At 37.3% G+C, this 22,198-nt stretch overlaps 1 protein-coding gene across 2 annotated transcripts in view; it reads left to right on the top strand.

Moving 5' to 3' along the window:
- AMPH (amphiphysin) overlaps positions 1 to 22,198 on the top strand; it is an 89,211-nt gene that overhangs the window by 44,117 nt on the left and 22,896 nt on the right. For both annotated transcript variants that reach the window (XM_007429161.4, XM_088149991.1), the window contains exons 4-10: positions 1,031 to 1,125; positions 6,215 to 6,310; positions 8,713 to 8,820; positions 11,064 to 11,149; positions 11,739 to 11,814; positions 16,093 to 16,175; positions 19,686 to 19,827. In XM_007429161.4, the coding sequence (XP_007429223.1) occupies positions 1,031 to 1,125; positions 6,215 to 6,310; positions 8,713 to 8,820; positions 11,064 to 11,149; positions 11,739 to 11,814; positions 16,093 to 16,175; positions 19,686 to 19,827 (686 nt within the window). The remainder of the gene's footprint in view (positions 1 to 1,030; positions 1,126 to 6,214; positions 6,311 to 8,712; positions 8,821 to 11,063; positions 11,150 to 11,738; positions 11,815 to 16,092; positions 16,176 to 19,685; positions 19,828 to 22,198) is intronic.

Genomic DNA, 22,198 nt, shown 5'->3' with positions numbered 1-22,198 from the left:
GCATGCTGTCTTACTGCCCATTTTCTTAACAAAGAATTTACCTTCCTTCCCTTTTTAGAAACGTGATCTTTTTTCAGCTAATTACAGGTAAAGCAGCCTAATATGGGTTGCATTTCATCTGCAGTTTACATTCCTTCCAGGAACCCGGGAGTTTATTACTCACTGCACAATGGCTGGAAGCCTGGTGAATTTAATAAGTGAGCCTAGCTTTTTTTTTCTTTTAATAAACATGAGGCAAAGGTTATAAAAGTGTTTGTCCTGATGATACTTTATTTATATATTATAATCAGTGGTCAGAAATAGGAGAAGTGGAATGGAAGGACATTTTTATCTTTATGTGTCTTTTTTCCCCAGAAATTACCTCAGTACTATATCTGATTCTGTCTGTATTGGTTAATTATTATTAAAGAGGGAGCAATCCTAATTTCCGTTTACACTGTGAAAAATCCTCATTTGAACCCAACTGGATTCACATCTGAATAGGCAGGTATAAAACCACACTGTGGCAATAGTAGATTATTCAAATATTCTAAAAAAAGAAAAAAAGGACCTCCATAAATGGTTTGTATTGGCCAGGAAAAAAACCTGAAATCCTTCTTTGTGATTCTGAAATGCTGGCAGGTATGTGATTGCAGATATTATATTATGATGGTCATGTCTGCCTTGGGTTGAGCTTGACTCTTGTGATGGTGGCAACAATAAGGAAGTGGTTGGCCACTGCCGTTGTTATTGCTGTTATTTAATGTTGTGGTCTAGCCTACAGCCATGGTAGTATACAGTTTTATATAGAAAAAAAATACAATCAAACTTGTTCATTTTTAGTATTTGTTATTGATATCTGATCACTACTAATTTTTGTATCCATTCTATTATTTTTGAAATAATGTTTAAAGTAATGAATTCTAATAAAAGCCTGTTCCTTAGCCTTATTTACATGTGTATAGACTTCAGAGATGACCCTGATCAAAGGGTAATTCAACTATGAGATAATAGATGTCAACAATAGACTCTTTGTGCTCAAAAATTTTAGGCATGCAAGATGCTTCAAAAAAGCTTACAGAGTCTCTTCATGAAGTGTATGAACCTGACTGGTATGGCCGGGAAGATGTAAAAATGGTTGGTGAGGTAAGAATTTGTTTTATTTATTGAAGAAATTGTGGATTTAGACTTAATTGTGCTTAAAATAGACACACTGAAATTCATGTGATAAGTAAACACTTACTAAAATCTCATTAATTTCAGTGAGTCTGCTCTGACCAAATTTTGATTTGTGTAACAAGGAATGCAAGGTATTTAAGAAAAATATAAAACCAAATGATAAAGCACCAGACAACAAATTATTAATTAATACTTTTCATTAGTCCCATCTTTGCATCCTCTGAAAGAAAAGTTTTAACCGTGTCTAAAACTGAGCTTTTAATCAACTGTACTGGCTTCCTGCAGGACAGAAAGTTCCTAGAAGCTGCTAGAAGTTGCTACTGAAAAAGCGTCATTTATTATTGCGCCTCAACCAATTTTGGATGAGGAAACAGAATTCAGGGCCATAAAATGACTCAGGCAACTGGAGATATTATTCCTGAAGATCATCTGATCCTTCATGTTTTTTGGTGGTTTTGGTTGAAAATAGCAGCATGAGTTAGGCTTGGAGATCAATCTGGTGCCACTGAAGATGTCAACTATTTGAATTATGGCCCATACAACCCATTTTTTCCAAAGCTACCTAAGACTCTGAAGGTTATGCTGGATTCAAGAACACAAATAAGTGTAGTGATACAAGGAGGGGCATTGCATAATCAAAGTGAGGAGAGGAGAATTATTTTCACAGCTGATGGACAGAGAAGGGGACTGAAATGAGACAATATCAGACAAAAGAGGAGAAAAATGTAGTAGCTGAGTAGAGTAATACTTGGTGTAAACTATCATTCTTGCCAAAAATACAGAAAGCAAAAAGACATATTTTTGTATTTATAAAGGCAACATGACTAGTTGAAGAACTGAATTTGGGAACTAAGGTGAATGAGATTAATAGTTTAAAAAAAAAATTAAAAAGGAAGAATAATGATAGTAATAGTGATATACTTTATTGATTAGTCAGTTGACCATATCAAAGCGAATAATTACAGTAGGATGTGAAATACAACTAAGGATATTCCATAAGAGAAGATTTTTCAGGTTTTAAGCATTCTGTAGACATTTGGTATTATATAGCTTGAGTCAAGTGACCTTGATGTTTGTCTCAGGAAATGCTCCTTATTAATTCAGGAAAAGACATTCAGCCCTGTTAATTTATAGGAAACTTCCAAGACTTTGATTTATCTAGAACTAATCTCTAAATTGATGACAAAGTGTGTTCTGATCTAGTAACCCTTGTCACTCTGAGCACTGCTGTGATTAAACACGATGCTACTAAAAGCAGATTTATTTCCGCAACAGCACTTAATAGAGTATAATAATTACTCATAACCTACATACAATGTTTACATATTTCAAATAAGCTGAACTTTATGGCATTCACCAGATGCTTTACTTATAATATAAGCAGCTTCTGAATTGCAGAAATATATTAGCAAGTACTATTTGCATGGGGACAAGGAGGCGTGATCAGTACTGCTGTATTTCTTATCTGCATAGGACCTCTGGTTATTCTAGAATACAGGGCATATCATAATCTTACCAGAAGCTACTATAGTGACCAAGAAGATAAACCAGGAATTATTCTGTTCACACCTTATTTAGTACAATTTATGACATTTTTATCCAGCCTTAATTCCAAGGAGCTCAAGATAGCATCATAGTTTCTCCTTCATCCATTAGATCCACATTTTATCCTATTTTATTCTAGCTGTAATAAATGAAGCTAAAATGTGATTGGCTAGATTATAGTTCATTGTATTTTGTGAAGTCAGGCAATTGGGTTAAATAGGGAAATTGTGGTTAAGGAATTCATGGTGCACAAACACAGCTCAGGCAGAGGTTAGGTCCAAAGACAACACAAGCTTCATGGCTGAGTAATAATTTGCATTTGTTTTTTTACTTTTAGTCTCATACTATAATGGAATCTTTCTTAACTTGGGGTTCTGAAGTGGGCAACTATATGCCTCATCGCCTCATGCACCTCAATTCCTGGTGGCTTACATGGATACCTTCTTGCACTGGGAATCTGTGCCTGCAAGGGAGCCCATTAAAATTTTCTAGAGCATACCAATTTCTGGGCAGGAGCCTCCTATTTTGTGCACAGCATGCATTACTAGGAACTGTATTAATCCCACTCTGCAACTGCCACAGTGATTGGATGTTCATTCTCTGAGCTTCATGTTGGATTCTTCCATTTGTTTAGATTTTCTTCATCTTATTATACTTATCTTCATACATGAAGGCACAGGTTCTAGCCACAAAAGCTCTATTCTGCAGGTATCAAATTGATGGATAGAATATTTGCTTTTTATGCCTTGGGGAAGGCCATGCATTAAATTCATGTAAACACTGCCAGGTGTTTACTAAATAGATTTGATGCAATCACTCATCCCATTCGTGAGTCATTCTTTGCGAGCATATTTTTAAAATAGCAGAATCTGTAGCTATCACAGCTGATTCGCCTGCATCTGTTTCCAGTGGTCCTCCCTTGTCTCCAAAGTTGCCTGATGACCCTCATATCTCATCTCTGGCTAGTTTAAGATCTTCATCTCCTGCTGGAGACCTCCAGGCCTCTGCCACATTGCTATCAGCACCTGGCATGTCATCCACTCTGCCCTGACTAGAGCAAAAGAGATAAAAATGATGCTATGGCCCTCTGATATCTGTCCATACCTCTCCAGGTATGCACCACTCTTCACAGTGGCTCACTATAGATTTGCTGATTTGAACCATCGACTCTCCTTCAGGCCCTCCCAGTCCTCAAGGCTTTATTTTGAAGGGAAAATCTGTGGTGCATCTCTATTGAGACTTAAACTATCCCTTCCTCTGTTTTGTAAGAATGGTATCAAGTTTATTCGATATGGCAGTTGTTGTGGCACATCCTTATCTTTAAGCCATCATGTTACTTCCATGTTTGGATTTTGGGTTTCTGATTAGGGTATCCCATGCCAGTCTTTCCCCCATGTTGCACTATATTAGTCTGATCTGGGCATTTTCTGTAGCATCCACAAGCAAAGAATGGGGCAGTATGGCTAAGCTGCTGATCCCGCCTCAGACATCCTGTGGAGCAGTTGCCACACTAAATTGCCACACATTGAGACTGAAGCCAGCAGCAACTTCCAGAAAAGAAATGGCGAACTGAAGACGGCTCCACTAAAAGTGTCTGTCTCTATAGATAGACTGTGTTTAAAAGATGTTATGGAAGAAGAAGTTTTACCTGACAAGGTTGAGACTGAACTGAAACTGGACTTAAAAATGACAGGCTACAAGAATGATATGGAAAAAGATGCTGTACTGGACATACAAAAGAAACCGGCTGATGTCTTAATAATTAAAAGGGATATACAAATAACAAACAAAAACCTAGATAATTTTCCTATATTGGATTTAAAAAAGAGGCTTGTTAAAGCTTTAAAGAATTTTGTGAGAAGGTACAAAGAAAATATGAAAAGAAATCAAGTTCTAGGACATTATTTGAAGGGACTAAAGATCAAGATCATTAAAAGGAATATAAAGTTGGTTTATTTGATCAACATTAAAATAGATCTGTTGTTATCTCTTGTAGCCCTTAATGGACTTTTGCTGACATCAAGACTGAAACAAGGCTTTAAGGATTTGTTTATAGATAAGAGATGGGATATGGGAAGAAGAGATCATTTGTTGTATTTTAAGAGAAGGTGATAAGTTAAAATTGTTTATACTTGTTGTGATGAAGGAGAAAGTCATTTCTTTATATATTTCTTTTCTTTTTCTTTACTATATGCTTATGTTTCTCCCTTTTCTTTTTTCTTTCTTTTTCTCTCTTCTGTACCTTCTCTTTTTTCTTTTTATTCTTTTATTTTTTTTTAGTTTGCATTAGTTTTATCTTTGCAACTGCAATTTTAATAAAATTACTGTTTAAAAAAAAGAGACTGAAGCCAGCAGCATAATCCTGCTTGTGTTTCAGTTGGGCCTTACACCAAGAATGCCTGTATAGAGCTACAGTATTAAGTTAATATGAGGTTTGTATCAGCTTTCTAATAGGTTCAATTGTGATGGTTTTCACAGGCATCAGCTATCATTCTACTGCCAAGGATTAGTCAGAAGCCCTGCTGCCTATTCCTTATTTCAAGTATATATTCCTTATCTAGTACCAAACTGTCTTTTTCATTGGCCATTTGCTGTGATGGAATGCAATAGAGCACCAGGTTCTTGAGAAGGAGGGAGCACATTCCAGAAGGGGGACACCAGAGACAGCACAGTCCAGAGCAGGAGCATGGGAAGAGAAAGATAATTAGGATAGCCATGCCCTAGAATCTCCCAGGGTGTGTATCCATTAGGTTAGAGTAGTACAGATTTAGTCTGGCAAGATTCTGTCTATAAGGTATAAGGAATAAAAGAACTGAACTTGGCTGGACTGTTTCCCTGTTGTTCATGGGCTGGGCCTGACTGTTGCAAGGACAATTTAATGCACCACAAATTAAGATGCATCCTAGAGGCAGCATGTTCTAATGTTCTGACAAATATAAAATGTCATTTTCTTTCAGCCTCACAATGTGTTTCTACTTTTGGAGTTCTTCAGGTGACAACCTCTTTAATTGGACTTGTTTTTACTGAAAAAAGAATCAAGCAACAATAATTATTGAAACTTTCTAGCTTTTAGGCATCCTCCAGTATTCCTCTTGTTGCTTGAACAAGTGACCCTGGAGATAGACCCTGATCTCCCTCAGAAAATAACGGGAGCAGATTTTTTCCAACTATAAATAATGTTGGAAAAATTAAGCATCCATGAATGCTTGTTTTTGCACATGGCAAATAATGAGTGTTCACGTTTATGAACAATGTCCAAATAATATTTTTCCTTTTTTTCACTGTCTTGACATTAAATTGAAGTAACATATGGTCAATCCTAATGTGTGAAACATATCGCTGTTTTGAGGATGTTAAGGGCACTTATGTGGGAACAAATGTTATAATAACCAGAGTTTCTCTTTACATTTCCTACTTTTGGGTCCATAAGAAATGCCTATTTGGGTTTGTGGGTGTTAATAGTTTTTTGTTTTTAATCTGTATTTTCAGTGTATTGCATTTTTCTCTACAGAAATGTGATGTACTTTGGGAAGATTTTCACCAAAAGCTGGTAGATGGGTCATTGCTAACCCTGGATACGTATTTGGGACAGTTTCCTGATATAAAGGTAGTATCATGCCTCTATGTGTCTTAGGTCAAATAGTTAGCAATAGAAACAGAAATATTCTATTTGGGAAGAAGACCATTTGAGACTTACAGTTGCCAGCCACTATTCATGCTTCATAGACGCTTTCTTCCAGCAGTTTAAATTTAATTACAAGAAGACAAACAAGGAGAGTTCCGTATTAACCCCCTTGGCTAGAAGAAGCTCCCTTTAGAAATTTACCTTCAACCTTAAACCGTTGAAAAGACTGGGGATACTAGGTAGGATGGAGACAAAGGGATTTTTTGTTTTGTTTTGTCTTCTCACAAGGTGTAACTAAATTTTGAAATGCTTAAATAAGACTAGTAATGCGCCTGATGTTTGCTCAATTCCTGTGACTGTTTTACATTGAAAAGGGTAGAAAATTGCAACAGAGATTCTGCCCCGCTCACACAGCAGTCTTGCATTTCTGGACTCCATGTACGAGGCCCAGGTGTGTCACATGTATCTCTTGAGCAAGATCAAAGGTGAAACCATCTGGTTTTCTTTATGGCATACTATAATCTGGTTTATGTACAGTTTATCTCTTTGGGGGCAGGGGGGTTGTAAATGGAAGATGACTTGTTTTAATATGTGGAAAGGTCCAAGTAACCATTTGCTCCATGCTGGCTGTACAATTCTTCTGGTTTATCCAATAATATTTTGCATAGTAGCTGTCTAGATTGACATCATTCTTTCCTGAAGGACATTCATGGAACTAAGATTGATAATTGAAAAGGGATTTACTACATGTTTCTCATGCTAGGATAACTTTGAATCTTTAGTTTATTAACTAAGTCCCTGTAAAGTCATTGTGTCAGCTATGGCAGCCCTGGGCAGTATGTTCTCCTAACATCTGGAATAGTGCATATAGAATTTTATATCACCTTCTTTTCTTTTAGTTATTTGGCTTCTGGATATACTCACCAACCTGACACAAGAACAGAGACTGGCCAATGAGTTTTGTGTTAAACATCTTTGTTTAGCCCTATGAGGTAGTCCAGACAAGTAGCATACCCAGGAGTACTAGCTCTATCTTTATTGTAAGGTTATATTAACAGAATCTTGAAAGTCTGAAAGTACATCTCTTCCCCTGTTACCTTTACAGTCCAAGAAACTAGGGAGGGTCCATTCTGAGACATTTGCTATGCCCCCATTCCTTCTGCGGGCTCAGCTGCCTCTTATCTGACCATTGCCTAGTCTGTGACTCTTCCTCCTATCTCCCAAGGTCATTCCCACATATCATTACACCTAACCCTTCCATTTCTGAATGTTCTTAAACCATTCTGCTGCTTTGTTTGAGTTTAAATTTTGGATTAAATATTTAATTTTGAATATTCTAAATATTACATTGCCTCTATTCTGTTGTATATTTTATGTGTAATACTATTTTAATGCTTATAACAAATGAATAAATGGCAATAACAACACTACTTTTTAAGAGCTAAAGTATACTTGTGATTATTTTTGTTGATTGGTACACACTGCTGAAAATTAGGCCCAGAATACAGGTAGTCCTCACTTAACGACCATTTGTTTAACCACAGTCCAGAGTTACGACAGCCTTGGGAAAAGTGCTTTACAACCTCCGTGGTCACATGATCACAATTTGTGACTTTTTTATGATGGTCATTAAGTGAATCACAGCAGTCATTAAGTGAGTTACATGGTTGTTAAGCGAATCACATGGTCATTAAGTGAATTCTGGCAAAAATGTCCATTGGGGAAGTTGGATTCATTTAATGACCATGTGATTTGCTTAATGACCACAGTTATTCATTTAATGACTGTCGTAAAAAATGTCATAAAATCAGCTCCGATTCACTTAACAACCAAATCACTTAGCAACCTAAATTCCAGTGCATATTGTGGTCGGATAGCAAGGACTATCTGTACTTTGGTGATGGTGTTATTTTTCTATCTTTGGAGAATATTTTATATGTTTTCAATAAAGTCTGAGGCAGCAAATTTTAAATTGCATATTAAATAATCTGATATGAAATTTTAGAAATTCAATCTGGGGGAAACAAAGTTATGTGGCATTTGAAACCGTGTGTCTTCTTTAGTAAAGAGTTTTTCAATTAAAAAAAACAATTTGTATGTCTGTTTAAAAATACTATTTTTGTGGTCCTCCTATCATTTTTATTCTCATAACAACAACTTTGTAAGGTAGATTAGGGAGAGAGAAAATGATAGTTCAAGTGGCTGGATGACTAAAAGGGACTTGAATCTGGGTCTCCTTGGTTCCAGTCCAACATATACCACACTGGGTTTGTTTTGAAGTGATGGAAGAAAGTCAGAATAATTTTTTAAGGCAGAAAAGTTCTTCTCGGATACCTTGTACGCACTGTGCTTGTGATTTTTGACTTGGACATCACCTTTTACAGAATCGCATTGCAAAACGGAGCAGGAAGCTAGTAGACTATGACAGTGCACGACATCATCTGGAAGCCTTGCAAAGTTCAAAAAGAAAAGATGAAGGGAGAATTTCCAAGGTGAGAGAGAGAGAAAAAGATGTAACTATATTATAATCTTTATAAGAGATGCAGGGTGTGAATGAAATTAATTTCTGCTAAGTGCTGCTTGGGCCACCAATATTGTGAGGAATGATGCTAGTGAGGTAGGAACCAGCAGTTCCCATGCGAGAAAGAACTGTTGGGTTAGCACTGAGCAGGTTCTCAACAAGGCCAAGAGACAAGGACTGTATCTGTTGATTCAGAAAGGCAGGAGGAAAAGGTTAGGATTAAACTTGGGAGTGCAGATGTATACATAGTTTAGCAGCTGTACTGCAGATAAGTTTGTGTGCATGCATGTGTGTGTGTGTGTGTGTGTGGCTTCATTCTTGTTTGCATTAAAGAGACTAACAGTGTTGTATCTGTAAGCCTTCACTTGAGTAAGCCAGATACTGACTAAGGGATTAGTGAGAGCCAATGATGCCTGTGATAAACTTGATAAATATCACTATTTGCAGTACATTGATGGCATACCACAGATAGCCAGAAGTTAAGATGTCCATAAGTGCCATCTAGATCATGCCTCTGGTTAGTGTTTCCAAGTGAAATAGCATTTTCTCTTCAGCATTGCATTGGAAGTGGGTATGTGGATGACACATCACTGTGTTCTGAGTTTAGACCAATTCAGAGTCACCCTCTGGGGGAGATGGGCGGCATATAAATTTAATAAGTAAATAAATAAATTTTGTGGGAGATCCTTCCCAGATGTGTTAGACTGTCTTTTCCTTTTAAAGGAGCTTTACTCCTGATCCATCCGTGCATTTCCTTGGCAACAGTACAGGAGTGGCTTGTCCCTGTCTTCTGAGATTTTTTTTTTTCAACTTCTCAGCCCAGCCTGTACTGCAGAAATCCCTTTATGGTCTTCCACCCAAGTGCTAACTAGGCCAGACTGTTTAGTTTGGGGGAATTATGACACTCACAATGCAACACTTCCAAAAGACAGCATGTTAGGGAAAGCTGATAAAGCTCATGGAGTAATATCAAAATATCACATATCAGATCAAATATAGCTGGGATGACTTCACAAAGACAGCAAACCTTAGCACGGGTGCTAGTCAGATAGCTGCAGGGCAAATATTTTTTGCAGTTTTCAAATAAAATTACAGAAGGCCAGTTCTCCTTACAGGAAAGAGAAAGTTTGCAAATTGTAGCCTTATTTTTGCTCTGCTTTAAGTGATTGATTAATTAATTAATTAAAGTGGCATGCTTACTTCCTGGGAGGGATGGAGATGCGCTTCAAGATGTCTCTATCAGAGCTTGAAATGTTTAGTCTTGGATGTTCTTCGCTTTGATAATGGAAGTGAAAGCATCACTTGCTGTGCAGCCTTAGGAGGCAAAGTATCTTGAACTGACCGTGTTTTAAATAATTACATTTGTGGGGAACATAGCTTTTATAAAGATGGTAGCACATGGGAAGAGAAGGCTTAATGTTTCCCTTTACAGCTATGATTTCTGCCTGCAAAAAAAAAAAAAAAAATCCCATTTGCTGGACTGCAAGCCTTATTTTAAAAAGTTCCCACAGGCATTAAAGGACATTTTCTCATTAAAGCTTTATTGCCATGCAGAGTTATTTTAAGGGATCAGAACTGGAGAAAGAAGGGATAAGTTATTAACACACACACACACACACACACACACACTTGTTGTGATTCTGAATTGAGATCTTTTGCGACAGTAACTTTTTCTTTTTTTAAGAGACTTATTGTATGGTATGCCTAATATGTAGGTTTGGCTCTAGAGTTTAAGGGTAACCCAAGCCAGAGTCAGTAACATGCCACTCACATTCTGAGTCACCTTCAGATGGCTTCCAGTATACCCCAGCATAATAAAAATTATCAGCAATTTAAAAAAAATAAAAAATTGCTGACATCTGACATGATTTACAAGTCTTAAATTTGTTCAGATTTAAAGCAAGGAAGCTGGAATCTCATTAGATCTCAGGGGTAAGATTAACAAAATCTCAGAAATTTTAATCTTGTCATGACACTGGGGAATTCTTCAATTTCTTTTCCTTTTTTTTTTTTTTTGTCCCTGACACCTGAAAAAAATAGCCAACCCCTGGATTAAACTCTCAGACTGCCTTTTTGTCAAAAATTCCAGCTGTCCTTAAAAGGTGTAAAAACCCAAAGAAATCCCACCAGAAATAATATGCTGCATTGTTCAGAGCTGTTTTGCTTCTCCCAACTTCACCAAAAAAGCTTGCTAGGTATTTCACTTTGTTCTAGGCAGAAGAAGAGTTTCAGAAAGCACAGAAGGTATTTGAAGATTTTAACACTGATTTGCAAGAAGAACTACCATCTTTGTGGTCAAGGTATATTGTTTGGAAAGTTTATTTGCTTCTTTTTATTTTCCAAAAGCTTTAACAAGTTAAGTTGTTTCTCTGTGATCTGTCAATGGCATCTTTGTACCCTTAGAAAAATTCACTTGGCTGTTGTAGCAGTCATTTTCTTATTAACACAATAAACCATGTAACATTTGATTCAAAAGTGGAGTTTATTGAGAAACTAAATTTTGATTTTATTCTCATTAGGACTGTTGGAGACATCTTAAATCTAATTCCCTAATGGAACAAACAAAAGTAATGAAGACAAAGGGGCAAACCTTGGACTTCCATAGTTGCTTCATTGACATCCATTGTGTAGGGCAAGTCCAAGCCATAGGGATCCACACTGTGGAGATAAATGTATCTAACGAAAGCTTAACTTAAGCCAGTATCTTGCTGGAAATTTGGGAAGAGGGAGGTTGTTTGCCCATATATGTGTAAGATCTTTTACATTTTCAGGATTCTTGGAATAAGAATAAAACATGGTGTGTCCATATACAATATGCTTTTTTTTCATTCTTTTTCTTTCTTTTCTTTTTTTACAAACTTTTCATCTTTATCTGTCATTTCCACTTAGGCGAGTGGGCTTTTATGTGAACACGTTTAAAAATATCTCCAGCCTTGAAGCCAAATTTCACAAAGAAATAGCTTTGGTGAGTAAAATTATATATGCATTGTAGAGGTAAGGTAGGGGAATGCTATAACTGGATTAAAAAATAGAGCTGAAGAAATACATATTTAATCTGTAGCTGCAGCAGTCTCTTTTTATGAGTAAAAATGATTACTATAATTTTAATTATTGAAGAAGACTAGATTAATGGTAAAATTATTATAACAATATCTATCATTTGTTGAGTTGGTTTCTCAGCTTTGTTGCCCAGGTTGTGTGGTTAAGCTATGCTGGTTGTTTTTTATCTTGGCTCCTATATTTGTTATTTATTGTTTTTTTATTATGTTTTTATCTTGTTTTTTATTTTCTGTTAGGCACCAGAGTGATATGCATGAGTTGGGCAGCTGTGTAAATTGAATGAATGAAAATGAGTGAGTGAGTGAGTGAATGAATGAATGAATGAATGAATGAATGAATGAATGAATAAGAACTTACTAGATGATGTGATAATAATGAAACAAGTATGCTTTCAGCAACTGAGGTTTAAGATAATTATGCTTCTCAAGCCAAGAAAACTATGAATATTTTGAATGACTATGAATTTACTCCATACAGTAGAGTAAAATGAGCTTACCACCATGATTGCAAAAGTCAGCCTAGATTAATTCTCTTTTCACAATAGATATAATCTGCAGGATTTTGGATTTAATACAAGTTTCAATAATGCCACATAATCAAATCTTATATAAAATACTGAAATACATCCCTGCTTTGAAACTATAGAGACCTTTTAGATGTTTCTTTCCATAATAGAAGATGTGTAGTAGTTTGGGTTCTGTGTATGGTTCTAACATTTGAATCCATCCTATACATTTGTACCTAAAATCCAGCTGAATTCATTAGGGCTGACTTCTGCATAGATGCCAATTCTGTTTGCTAGGTTCATCTGTACCCAAACTATTTCCATTTACACATACACATTGCAGTTGTTATGGTGATGGAGATAAGACATAAGAGAACCTGACAGTTCTGCTTACAGCACTATTCACTTTGATCTTGTTGATCATGTCAAATTGTGGAATATCCTTAGGACAATGGGAATCCCGAAACATCTGATTGTCCTCATGCAAAATCTATACACAGATCAGGAAGCCACAGTTTGGACAGAACATGGCAAAACAGATTGGCTCCAGATTGGCAAAGGAGTGAGACATGGCTGTATACTCTTGCTGTATTTATTTAACCTATATGTTGAATATATATTGGAGGAGGCTAGATTGGAAGATGAGCATGGTTTTAAAATTGGACGACAAAACATGGTTTTAAAATTGGAGGACAAGAGATAACACTTCTCTGATAGCTGAAAATGCAAAGCTCTAGTAATAAAAGTCAATGAGCACAATGAAAAAAATGGGACTTCAATTAAATATAAAGAGGACTAAACTAATGACAGCAACCAGCCAATGAAGAAATATGAAGTGGTAGATAGCTTTTACCTTTTAGGATCGACTATCAGTAGTGAAGAAACAGTCAAATAAATATGCCACAGACTGGCACTCAGTAGAGAAGCCATGAAGGCCTTGGAAAAGATACTCAGATGCTGTGATGTGTCTAGACCTGTGAAGATCAGAATAGTGCAAGCAGTGGTATTGCCTGTGAGACTCTATGGAAGCAAACGTTGAACTTTGAAGCAGCAGGATAGAATGAGTTTTGAACTTTGATGTTGGAGAAGACTCCTGAGAATACCATGGACAGCCAAGAAAACAAACAAATGAATAATTGAACAAATCAATCCAGAGTTCTCACTCAAGGCACAAATGACCAGGCTCAGATTATCCTACTTTGGACATATTATACAAAGACTTAGTTCTCTGGAGAAAGTTCTAATACTGGGAAAGGTAGAAGGAAAGAGAAGGGTGGTGGATGGACTCAGTTACAGTGGCAATGGGTGCACCATTAGAAGGCCTCAAGGACAGATTTGGGGACAAACCATCATAGAGTCAATGTGTTTGCTAAGAGTTGACACAGACTTGATGGCACATAAATCGATCGCTTTATAAACTAGTTTCTGGCTAATGCAGTTAATGAAATGAAGTGCCCTGATTTAAAATGCACAGACAATGCTTTTAGCTAGGAAATATACAGGCACTGTGATAGACCTGGATACATCCCCTTTTTTCCATAATTTTTAAAGTATTGTATCCAATAAGATAGAAGGCATATACAATGGGAGAAAAATAAATTGTTAATGTTTTTCCATTACTTAAGGTTACTATATCTAGGCTGCAAAATTTGGGGTGTCCACTAGATGGCAGCATGGCAGTACAGAAAACTTGAATTCTTTCCTGCCATCTGGTGGTCATCCAGATTTTTCAGATCAGATTAGGGTACTTTTATCAGTACATCTGTTTCTATTTTAGTGGATTCAGTATTAATTGCATTCAATATTGAATTGGACTCATCTGCAGTGACCCCAAACTATTAATAGCTGCAAACCCCAAATCACAAACTATTAATGCCTGCAAAGCAGGGACTATAGTTGATTTCTGCTGCCCATTTAAATTTTGTATCTTCAGATTTTGATCCTGCAGGCAAAGGCATGTTTAGATCTGATGTAGTGAGGAAGATCTTTCCAAATAAACTCCAGTGCTGTAACATTATTGTGTTGGCCTTGATTTTTTCTTCAAGTTAAATGTGTGTCTTTATATGAGGTTGAAATTGGCACATGCCCAAAGGTGTAAGTAGAGCTTTCTGGGCTCTGTTTCCGAAAAGCATATCTCTCAGATGGGGCTTCCCAATGGTGAAAAAACTCAGGCATCAAGCTCCCTCTGGGCTATGGCAATTCAGGGTGGTTGGGAGAAAGGGAATTGGAATGCAATATGGCTGTTTCTTCTAGGCTGCACCAGCAGGACTGAACCCCACAAAACTCTCCCCAAGTATTCCACCTCCTCCTTCTCCTCTCATTAGAATACATCCACGGATGAGCACAGTATAGGCTATCCTCCCACTTCAGATGCATGAAATCTCCTAAGCATGGTTTATAAGGGCTGCAAACATTTGGATGACCACTAGACGGCAGCAGTAATCTAGTGGTCTACTTTGCTGCCATCTGCTGATCATCTGGAGTGGCTGCTTCAATTTGTTAGCCAATTTTCTTTCCTCTTGTTACTTAACAAGGAAGAAGGAGGAGAATGAGTAGAGGACTGGCACCAGTTTCCTAGAAAGGTGCCCAGATCTCCAAGGGCTCCACTTCTAGTGCATTTTCAAGATGCTAATGCCACAACAGATTTAGTACTAGAAGAAGAGGAGGTGGTAGTACTAGCACACTCTCATTCCCTCTCACTCACTCCTTTCATTTGTGCTGCTGCTGTTCTGTGCTTGGGCTACTGTGTCTGGGCTGCAAACATCTGATGTGGCAGCAAACAGAAGTAAAAATTTGTAACCCCTCAATGCGATCTAGTGGTTGTCTGGATTTTGCCATTCAGATACGATAACCCTACTCCACACAATCAAATTTGTTGAAGGTGTGAGGCGGGAAGTAGGCCACAAGGGGGACCCCAGTGGGCCCTCTGCTTGTGGGCCCCTAGGCAGCTGTCTCCCCAACCTTTCCTATATATTGTAGATAACAAAATTGTAACTGATTTTGTTAGATTTTAGAGTTGATTAAAGCAACCCTGTCTAACTGTAATTTGAGATTAATAATCCTGAGGCGCTAAACCTAAAAAGGATCTTGTCTTTGTATTGTTGAAGGCTTTCACGGCCGGCATACGATGGCTGGTGTGGGTCTTCCGGGCTGTGTGGCCGTGGTCTTGAAGTTTTGTTTCCTAACGTTTCGCCAGCACCTGTGACCGGCATCTTCAGAGTGCAGGAGCACAGACAGGAGCAGTTCTCTCCACTGCACAGAGATAACTGCTCCTGTCTGTGCTCCTGCACTCTGAAGATGCCGGTCACAGGTGCTGGCGAAACGTTAGGAAACAAAACTTCAAGACCACGGCCACACAGCCCGGAAGACCCACACCAGCCGATCTTGTCTTTATTCTGATTTATATAAATAACACCAAGCATAAATTGCATTTTTATAAAACATTTTCCTCCTCCATTTTTTCACTGAATCATCCCAGCAAAAAACCCTCATTTAGTACATGATAAGTATTAAGTGTGAAACTTTGCATTTCAATTTGTGTGACTGTGATAACGTCCCACTTTTGAAAGTGTGTTTAATCTTAGTTCCATTGTGTGAAAAATGAACCATTTTAGTGGGGTTTTTTTTTTTTCTAAAATAGCTTTGTAAAAATGACAGCTTTGTTGTGGTTGTTCTCAGCTCTGCCACAAACTTTATGAGGTGATGACTAAACTGGGAGAGCAGCATGCTGACAAGGCCTTCACAATCCTTGGGGCACCCAGGTAAAAATCTTTTATCATAATGCAGTTAAACATACAAATAATATAATATGTTACTTTGGACTTAGTAAAATGAATCAGCTGGTAATAAATAGTTTATTTACTGAATATGTGCACTCGTCTTGTTTTGTATCAGTCCACATCTGGCATTAAAAGGAGGTTTTAATTGTTGGAAATTCAGTATAATTTTGCAGAAGTAAATTATAATATCTTAGGCAAGAAACAGGTTGTATATTTCTTAGAGATGATTAAGGGACCCATTCTTTGCAAATTCCAGTGCAAACTGACTTGGTTGGTTTGACTTGGTTTCCAATTCATGTGCAGTTCAGTATGCAATTTTCTTTTGGATTTCTCACTTCCCCAAATTTTGGCAACTCAAAAAGAATCAAAATACATATAAAGCTATATACATGTACTGTATTTGGAGAGAAATTATTAATAATGCATTATTGTGTGAGAAAATAATTCTAATATGCATATTCAAATGCAATTTTTCATATTCCTTTTTGTAACAAATGTAAATGAATGCTAAATGGATGGAATGCGTTCATCTGGGAAATGAGCAGTTCACATGGCCAAGAGGCAGAAGGAGCATTTCAGTTATTGCTTTCCTTCATGTAGGTTATATCTTCTCCTGATTGTGGTCTCTGATTTTCAAATGTGGGTTTTGTGCCTGCACGGAGAAGCTTCTGGAGTTTGGTGGGAATCACACTCCCAAATACTAGGTGTGGCTCCTATCAACAGCAACTTCAGCAAACTTCCTTTGAGGTGTTCTTCTGTCCAAATTATTTGGTAATGGAGACTCAAGTCGTCCACCCTACTCCAGCACTATAATCTGGATTTCTCAGAGAGATGCTGCCTTTAGAAGGACTATCCTCTGTTTGGTCATCTTATAGCAACCAGATGCTCCTCAGTTATAAAACTCATCCATGACAAAATGAACTAGTTACTTACCTGTAACTGCAGTTCTTGAGAGGGTTATTTGTTAATTCACACAACCTAGCCTCCTAACTGAGATGGTATCAGGTAATTTGATGGTTCCTTCAGTTTGCTCAGTTAGTCTTAAGGACTGAAGGAGCTTGATAAAAACGGTGGTTAGTCATATGATATGGGGGGGGGGATATCTAGGCTCTGATCAACAACAGCTCTAGATTGGAAAGCCAGAAATCATCTGGAAAATGGCATTTTGGTAATGCTGCCAAGAAAACTGGGTGAATGTGTCCATGAAATCACCAGGAACCAAAGTTGAATTAGAAGAAACTTAATGTCACTGGTCTATATTGGATAAGGTTCAAAAAGAATGTATTGTGTCTACCTACTTAAAGCAAAATGTAATGACTGTAGGTCCTAGCTGAAGCAAGCTTTTATTTCCTCATTGAAGGTTTGCCTGTACTGAAACAAACTGAGGCAATTTATCCTTTCATATGTTATTCTATTTCTTGGTATGCTGTGAGCATTTCTAAAGTTAGACCTGTTTCTTTCACATCATAACTATATAATGTTTCATTTAAAAGGAAAAATATTAGTAAACAAGCCTTCTCTCTCCCCCTCCAGAGTTGTTAATGGAGGGGTGAGAAATGAAAAGAAAAAAAATGACAAGAAAAAAAAGGAAATTAATTAATTAAAAAAAGAAAAAAGGAAAAATGTTTTCTTAATTATTTGGTTTTCTGTTTCTTTATATCTCTAAGTATGATATTATTAAATAACATATAACACACAAGGAGCGGTATAATATTTGAAAAGGTTAAGTGGGGTCAAAGTGGGAAATATTTTGCAAATTTTCTCCCAAGAAAAATGTTTTCAGTAATTTTATTTGGAGCTAGCAGACGTACTCGAACTGGTACCTATCTCCCCAGTAGCCATTCAAGATGCCTTCATTCTGGATTTGTTTTCTGTCATGTCTGATTTGCTGAATGATAATGTACTGATACTATTTAACTGGCTGCATCGTGTTCCCTCAACCTAGTGTACTCTAGATGTGTTGGACTTCATCTACTTTAATGCCGACCAGCATGACCATGGGGATTGTTCAGGCTGGTTGAGATTATGGGAGGTGAAGTCTATTTTATCTGAAGAGTACCAGGCTAGGTGAAGAGTGGGCTGTATAAATCTTGACTGGCTGGGATTGGGGAGTCAGACAAATATTTCTTCACAAGAAGACAATATTAAAGCAGCATCTAAGTAGATCATTGAATGGCTTGAAGGTGGATGAGTGAGTTCAAAAACATGTTGCACTTTCTAAAAGCCTGCCTCTTTTGCACCACAAATATTTGCACAAGAAATATTTATAAATCCTATAAAGCCTCTTGAAGGTGAACCTTCCTTGAAAAAAATATAGAGAAATAAAATAAGGAAAAATAACTTAATTCCCTTCTTTCTTTTATTAAAACTTGCTCTTTTATATTTCTTCTCTTTCCATAGAAAGAGGTGGTGAGTGAACACCAAGGTTTTTCCTGTTTTAAAAATGATGTTGCTCTGCTTTAGTATAGAAAATATGATTGGAGTTTCAACAATCATGTATTACTTTAGTGCTTCACAAAAATGTTGAAGGCCACATTTCTTCTTGTTGAGTGTGATGCTTTTAGAATACAATAGCTGCATGCATCTTCAAAATATAACACTAGCATTTTTGTAAATTATAAATCTTAGGGTTTTTTTAGACAGCAAAATGATACTTGGATTTTGGTTCTCCAATATTCTTTAACAGCATCAGTGAAACTACAGTAATTAAGTGTCTAGCTCAATGGTTTTAATTTCCAAGGATATTCTTTATTATTAGCTTAATGGCTAAGGGCTATAATAAGTGCTTCATAATGAAAAGTATATTATAAATAGGGCATGAAATACAGTATATACAATAATATAGAGACGTATACAGAAGTGATATTTTCTAATAAAATCTGATGAGTATTGATATTCAGAAGTGAAAGCTAGCAATGCCATATAATCAAAGAAAGCTCAGAAAGGTGTTGAAAGTTGGCTCTTAACATGTCAGTGCATGAAAAACAAGAAAGTAGGTATATCTCTGGGGATGTTTATAAATTAATCTAGGACTGTTACAAAGGCTCACATTCACCTCATTTGGAATAGTGGTAGAAAAGTTGTCCAGTACAAACAAAGTTATTATATCAGTTATCGTAGAAAATAAGAATTTTCAGAATTCAGGAAAGCAAGGAGCCTATAAAATCAAAATCTAAGCGAATATATGACTGGCTTCCAGGTTTTATTGCATTTTATACAATGTCAGGCTCAGGCGACAAGCCGGTCGGTCAATTCCTGTTGCAACCAATACATCAACATCCAGTTGATCCAATAAAAAAGCAGGCCCTGCACATGTGGGAAAATGCTAAGAAGGAAAAAAAATATTGCATTTTATATATAACATAAATGAGCAAAATGTTTTTATTCTCTTTCGTAAGTGGAAATCTGTAGGTTTAGAAATGTCCCCAGATGTTCCTTGAGAATGTTAAAACGAGTACACTTCATATGCACTAGCATTCTGCATTTCTCTAGTGACTCCGGTCCACTCCGCATTGCAAAAACTCCATCGCCACCTGAAGAGGCCTCCCCGCCACTTAGTCCTGAAGCTGGTGCAAATCATACATTGGCAACCCCGAGTTCTCCAGCGCCTGCACGTCCTAAATCTCCTTCACAGGTAACATAATGCAGATAACATTTTGGCAGTCTTGCATCACAATTTAAGGTTGCTATGGTGAAATCTTTTGAGTTAAAAGCTGCCAATTGCCTCTGGTATCAGTCCAAGCAGCAAACTTAGCATGGCTATTTTTATCCTCCTGATATAAAAGGAATATAATTTCTTTTCCTACAGGGTAAATGTGATTTGATTTCTTTTGTCATTGGTGGTCTACTAATCTGCAAGGACATGTCAGCTCTGCACGCCTGTGGCAGTTGGAGAGATTCTGGCTGGGCTGCTGACGACCAACTAAAACACCCTTCACTGATGTGGAATATCCAAAGTACACAAACACTAAATTGCTTTCCAAATTCTTCAGTACAGAAGACTGTTATTGTCCACAACAGAAGTTTCTGCAAGCTTTTGGTTCATTGACATGTGCTTCAAATAAGCTTGTGATCATTGCAGCTGTTCTATTACTCAGCGACTGTTGCATTTTTCTTAGTCTTATTAGCCCAACAAAGAAATGTATCAAAAATCAGACTGTTCTGAGATGCCCCTCCAATAACAGATGGGTCTTCAGTTCAGCAGGCAATTCTGTAATCAAAAAGAGTGAGATCATATTGCCAACCTCCCTCTTAATCTTCCATATTGTTGTTGTTTTTAAAGCTCCTGAAACGTTGAGAATTAATTTTCAAGAGCCAAAAAGATTTCAAAGGACAAGAAGATAAAACTTCCTTCTACTGAAGGAGAGGACTAGTTCACACCCAGTTCTCTGTTCCTTCTAAATTTTATCTTTAAAAGACCTTATTAAAGACCATATACATTTTTCCCTGAATTTTTAGCTAGGTTACAGGGCTCAACCACACAGCCACATTAATATGCTTTCCTCCCATCTTTGAACTGGAAAGAATGTATGCTATTGTAAAAACCACAGTCTATACAGCAAACCCACCTACCAAGAGTGCCTTGCTTTTAACTCATTTGAACTCTTATAAAAAAATTGGGATGTTACAAGCTTTTTGTGGGTGATCTAAGACCCAGCACATGTGATAATGCTTGTTATTTTTTTTCTCTTTTTATTTTTGCCTTTAATTTGAAATTAAAGGTTTGTGTTGCAAACAAAGCAACACAAACCTTTAATTTCAAATCTAGGCAATATTCCTTTACTGTATAGCTTTCCCACTATACAGATAACAGCAGCAATAAATCAGTGATTATCAGCTTGAATTAAAAGCAATGCCCAGGCATTGTAAAGTGAGTTCTTTTCCTACAGGTAAAAAGCTTCCTGTTCCTGGTAAAGAATGTTAGCTAAATTGTTAGTATTGTTATTCCTATATTACATTCCTGTTTCCTACTAAGAGATAAGGAAGGAGAAATTATGTTGGCTGATGTTCTCTCTCTCTGATGTCAAGTCTCTTTCTTTGGCTGCTGGGATGTGGTCTTCTTCAGCTTTCCACAAAAGTTATCTGTGTTGGATAGAAATGTCCCACGGCAGGTACTTCTTCCTTTGGTGGATCTGTGGACCCTTCCCCACTCACAATCATTTCAAGAATCTTGACCCAGGCTCTCCTGGGATTAACAAAACTTTAATAACCAATGCTATCTAGATTCATCTTGATTGCCAGCCTTTATTCTCCTTCCTTTTCCTTCCCAGAGTTCTTTTTCTTTTATGTCTTCCCATCTCTTCTTCCTTGCCAGCCCAGCAGTGTCCTCCTTTTCCTATAGGGAAATACTACCTATGGGAACATTATAAGAGCCAGTGCTATCTCTCCCATGCTCCCATTCTACTTATCAGCTAAACAGAATACCTGGCTGTACACATACATGATAGGATGTTACCGAACCATGGGGGTTCTGACAAAAGGCAAAAGTCAGTGCTTAAAAGAGAGCCCAAACTAGTCTTCAAAGATTTCATGATCCAAAAACTGATCTAGAAAGTGTGTACAAGTTGTCTTGCTAAGGATTTTGCCATTCCAGGATGGATGAAATATTAGCGGCATGGTATGCCAGGGGAAAAGCACTCGGCAGCTGCTCTTCCCCATTCCACACTGTTGGGTGAGGTTCTGCTTTCTGCTTACCAATGGCAAAGTTAACTTCATGGAAGACTCACATTTGGTCTTCCAGGAGGTTTCTATTCTCCTGAGCAAACCACACCCACAAAAAAGAGAAGAAAATACCTACACAAGAAAGATGGCTGGCTTAAGGGTGTATGGCACCCACACTGACTAATGGTGCCACCTTTTGCCAATGTAAAGATTTTTTAGAATGGTTCAGAAGGATGGGCAGCATGGGTGTCCTTACGTTTTGGCACCCTAGGCCGGTGCCTGCTTGGTTTAACTTAAAGCTGGTCCTGGTGTGAAGGCATAGTGCTCTGCAGCCAGACAGAAGG

This window comes from Python bivittatus, unplaced genomic scaffold (assembly GCF_059951505.1).
Source record: "Python bivittatus isolate LINGU-HERP-01145 unplaced genomic scaffold, Pbiv_v1 ctg000610_np1212, whole genome shotgun sequence".
Classification (NCBI taxonomy): domain Eukaryota; kingdom Metazoa; phylum Chordata; class Lepidosauria; order Squamata; family Pythonidae; genus Python; species Python bivittatus.
Note: the sequence above shows the minus strand (reverse complement) of the source record. Positions and strands in the feature narration are given on the sequence as shown.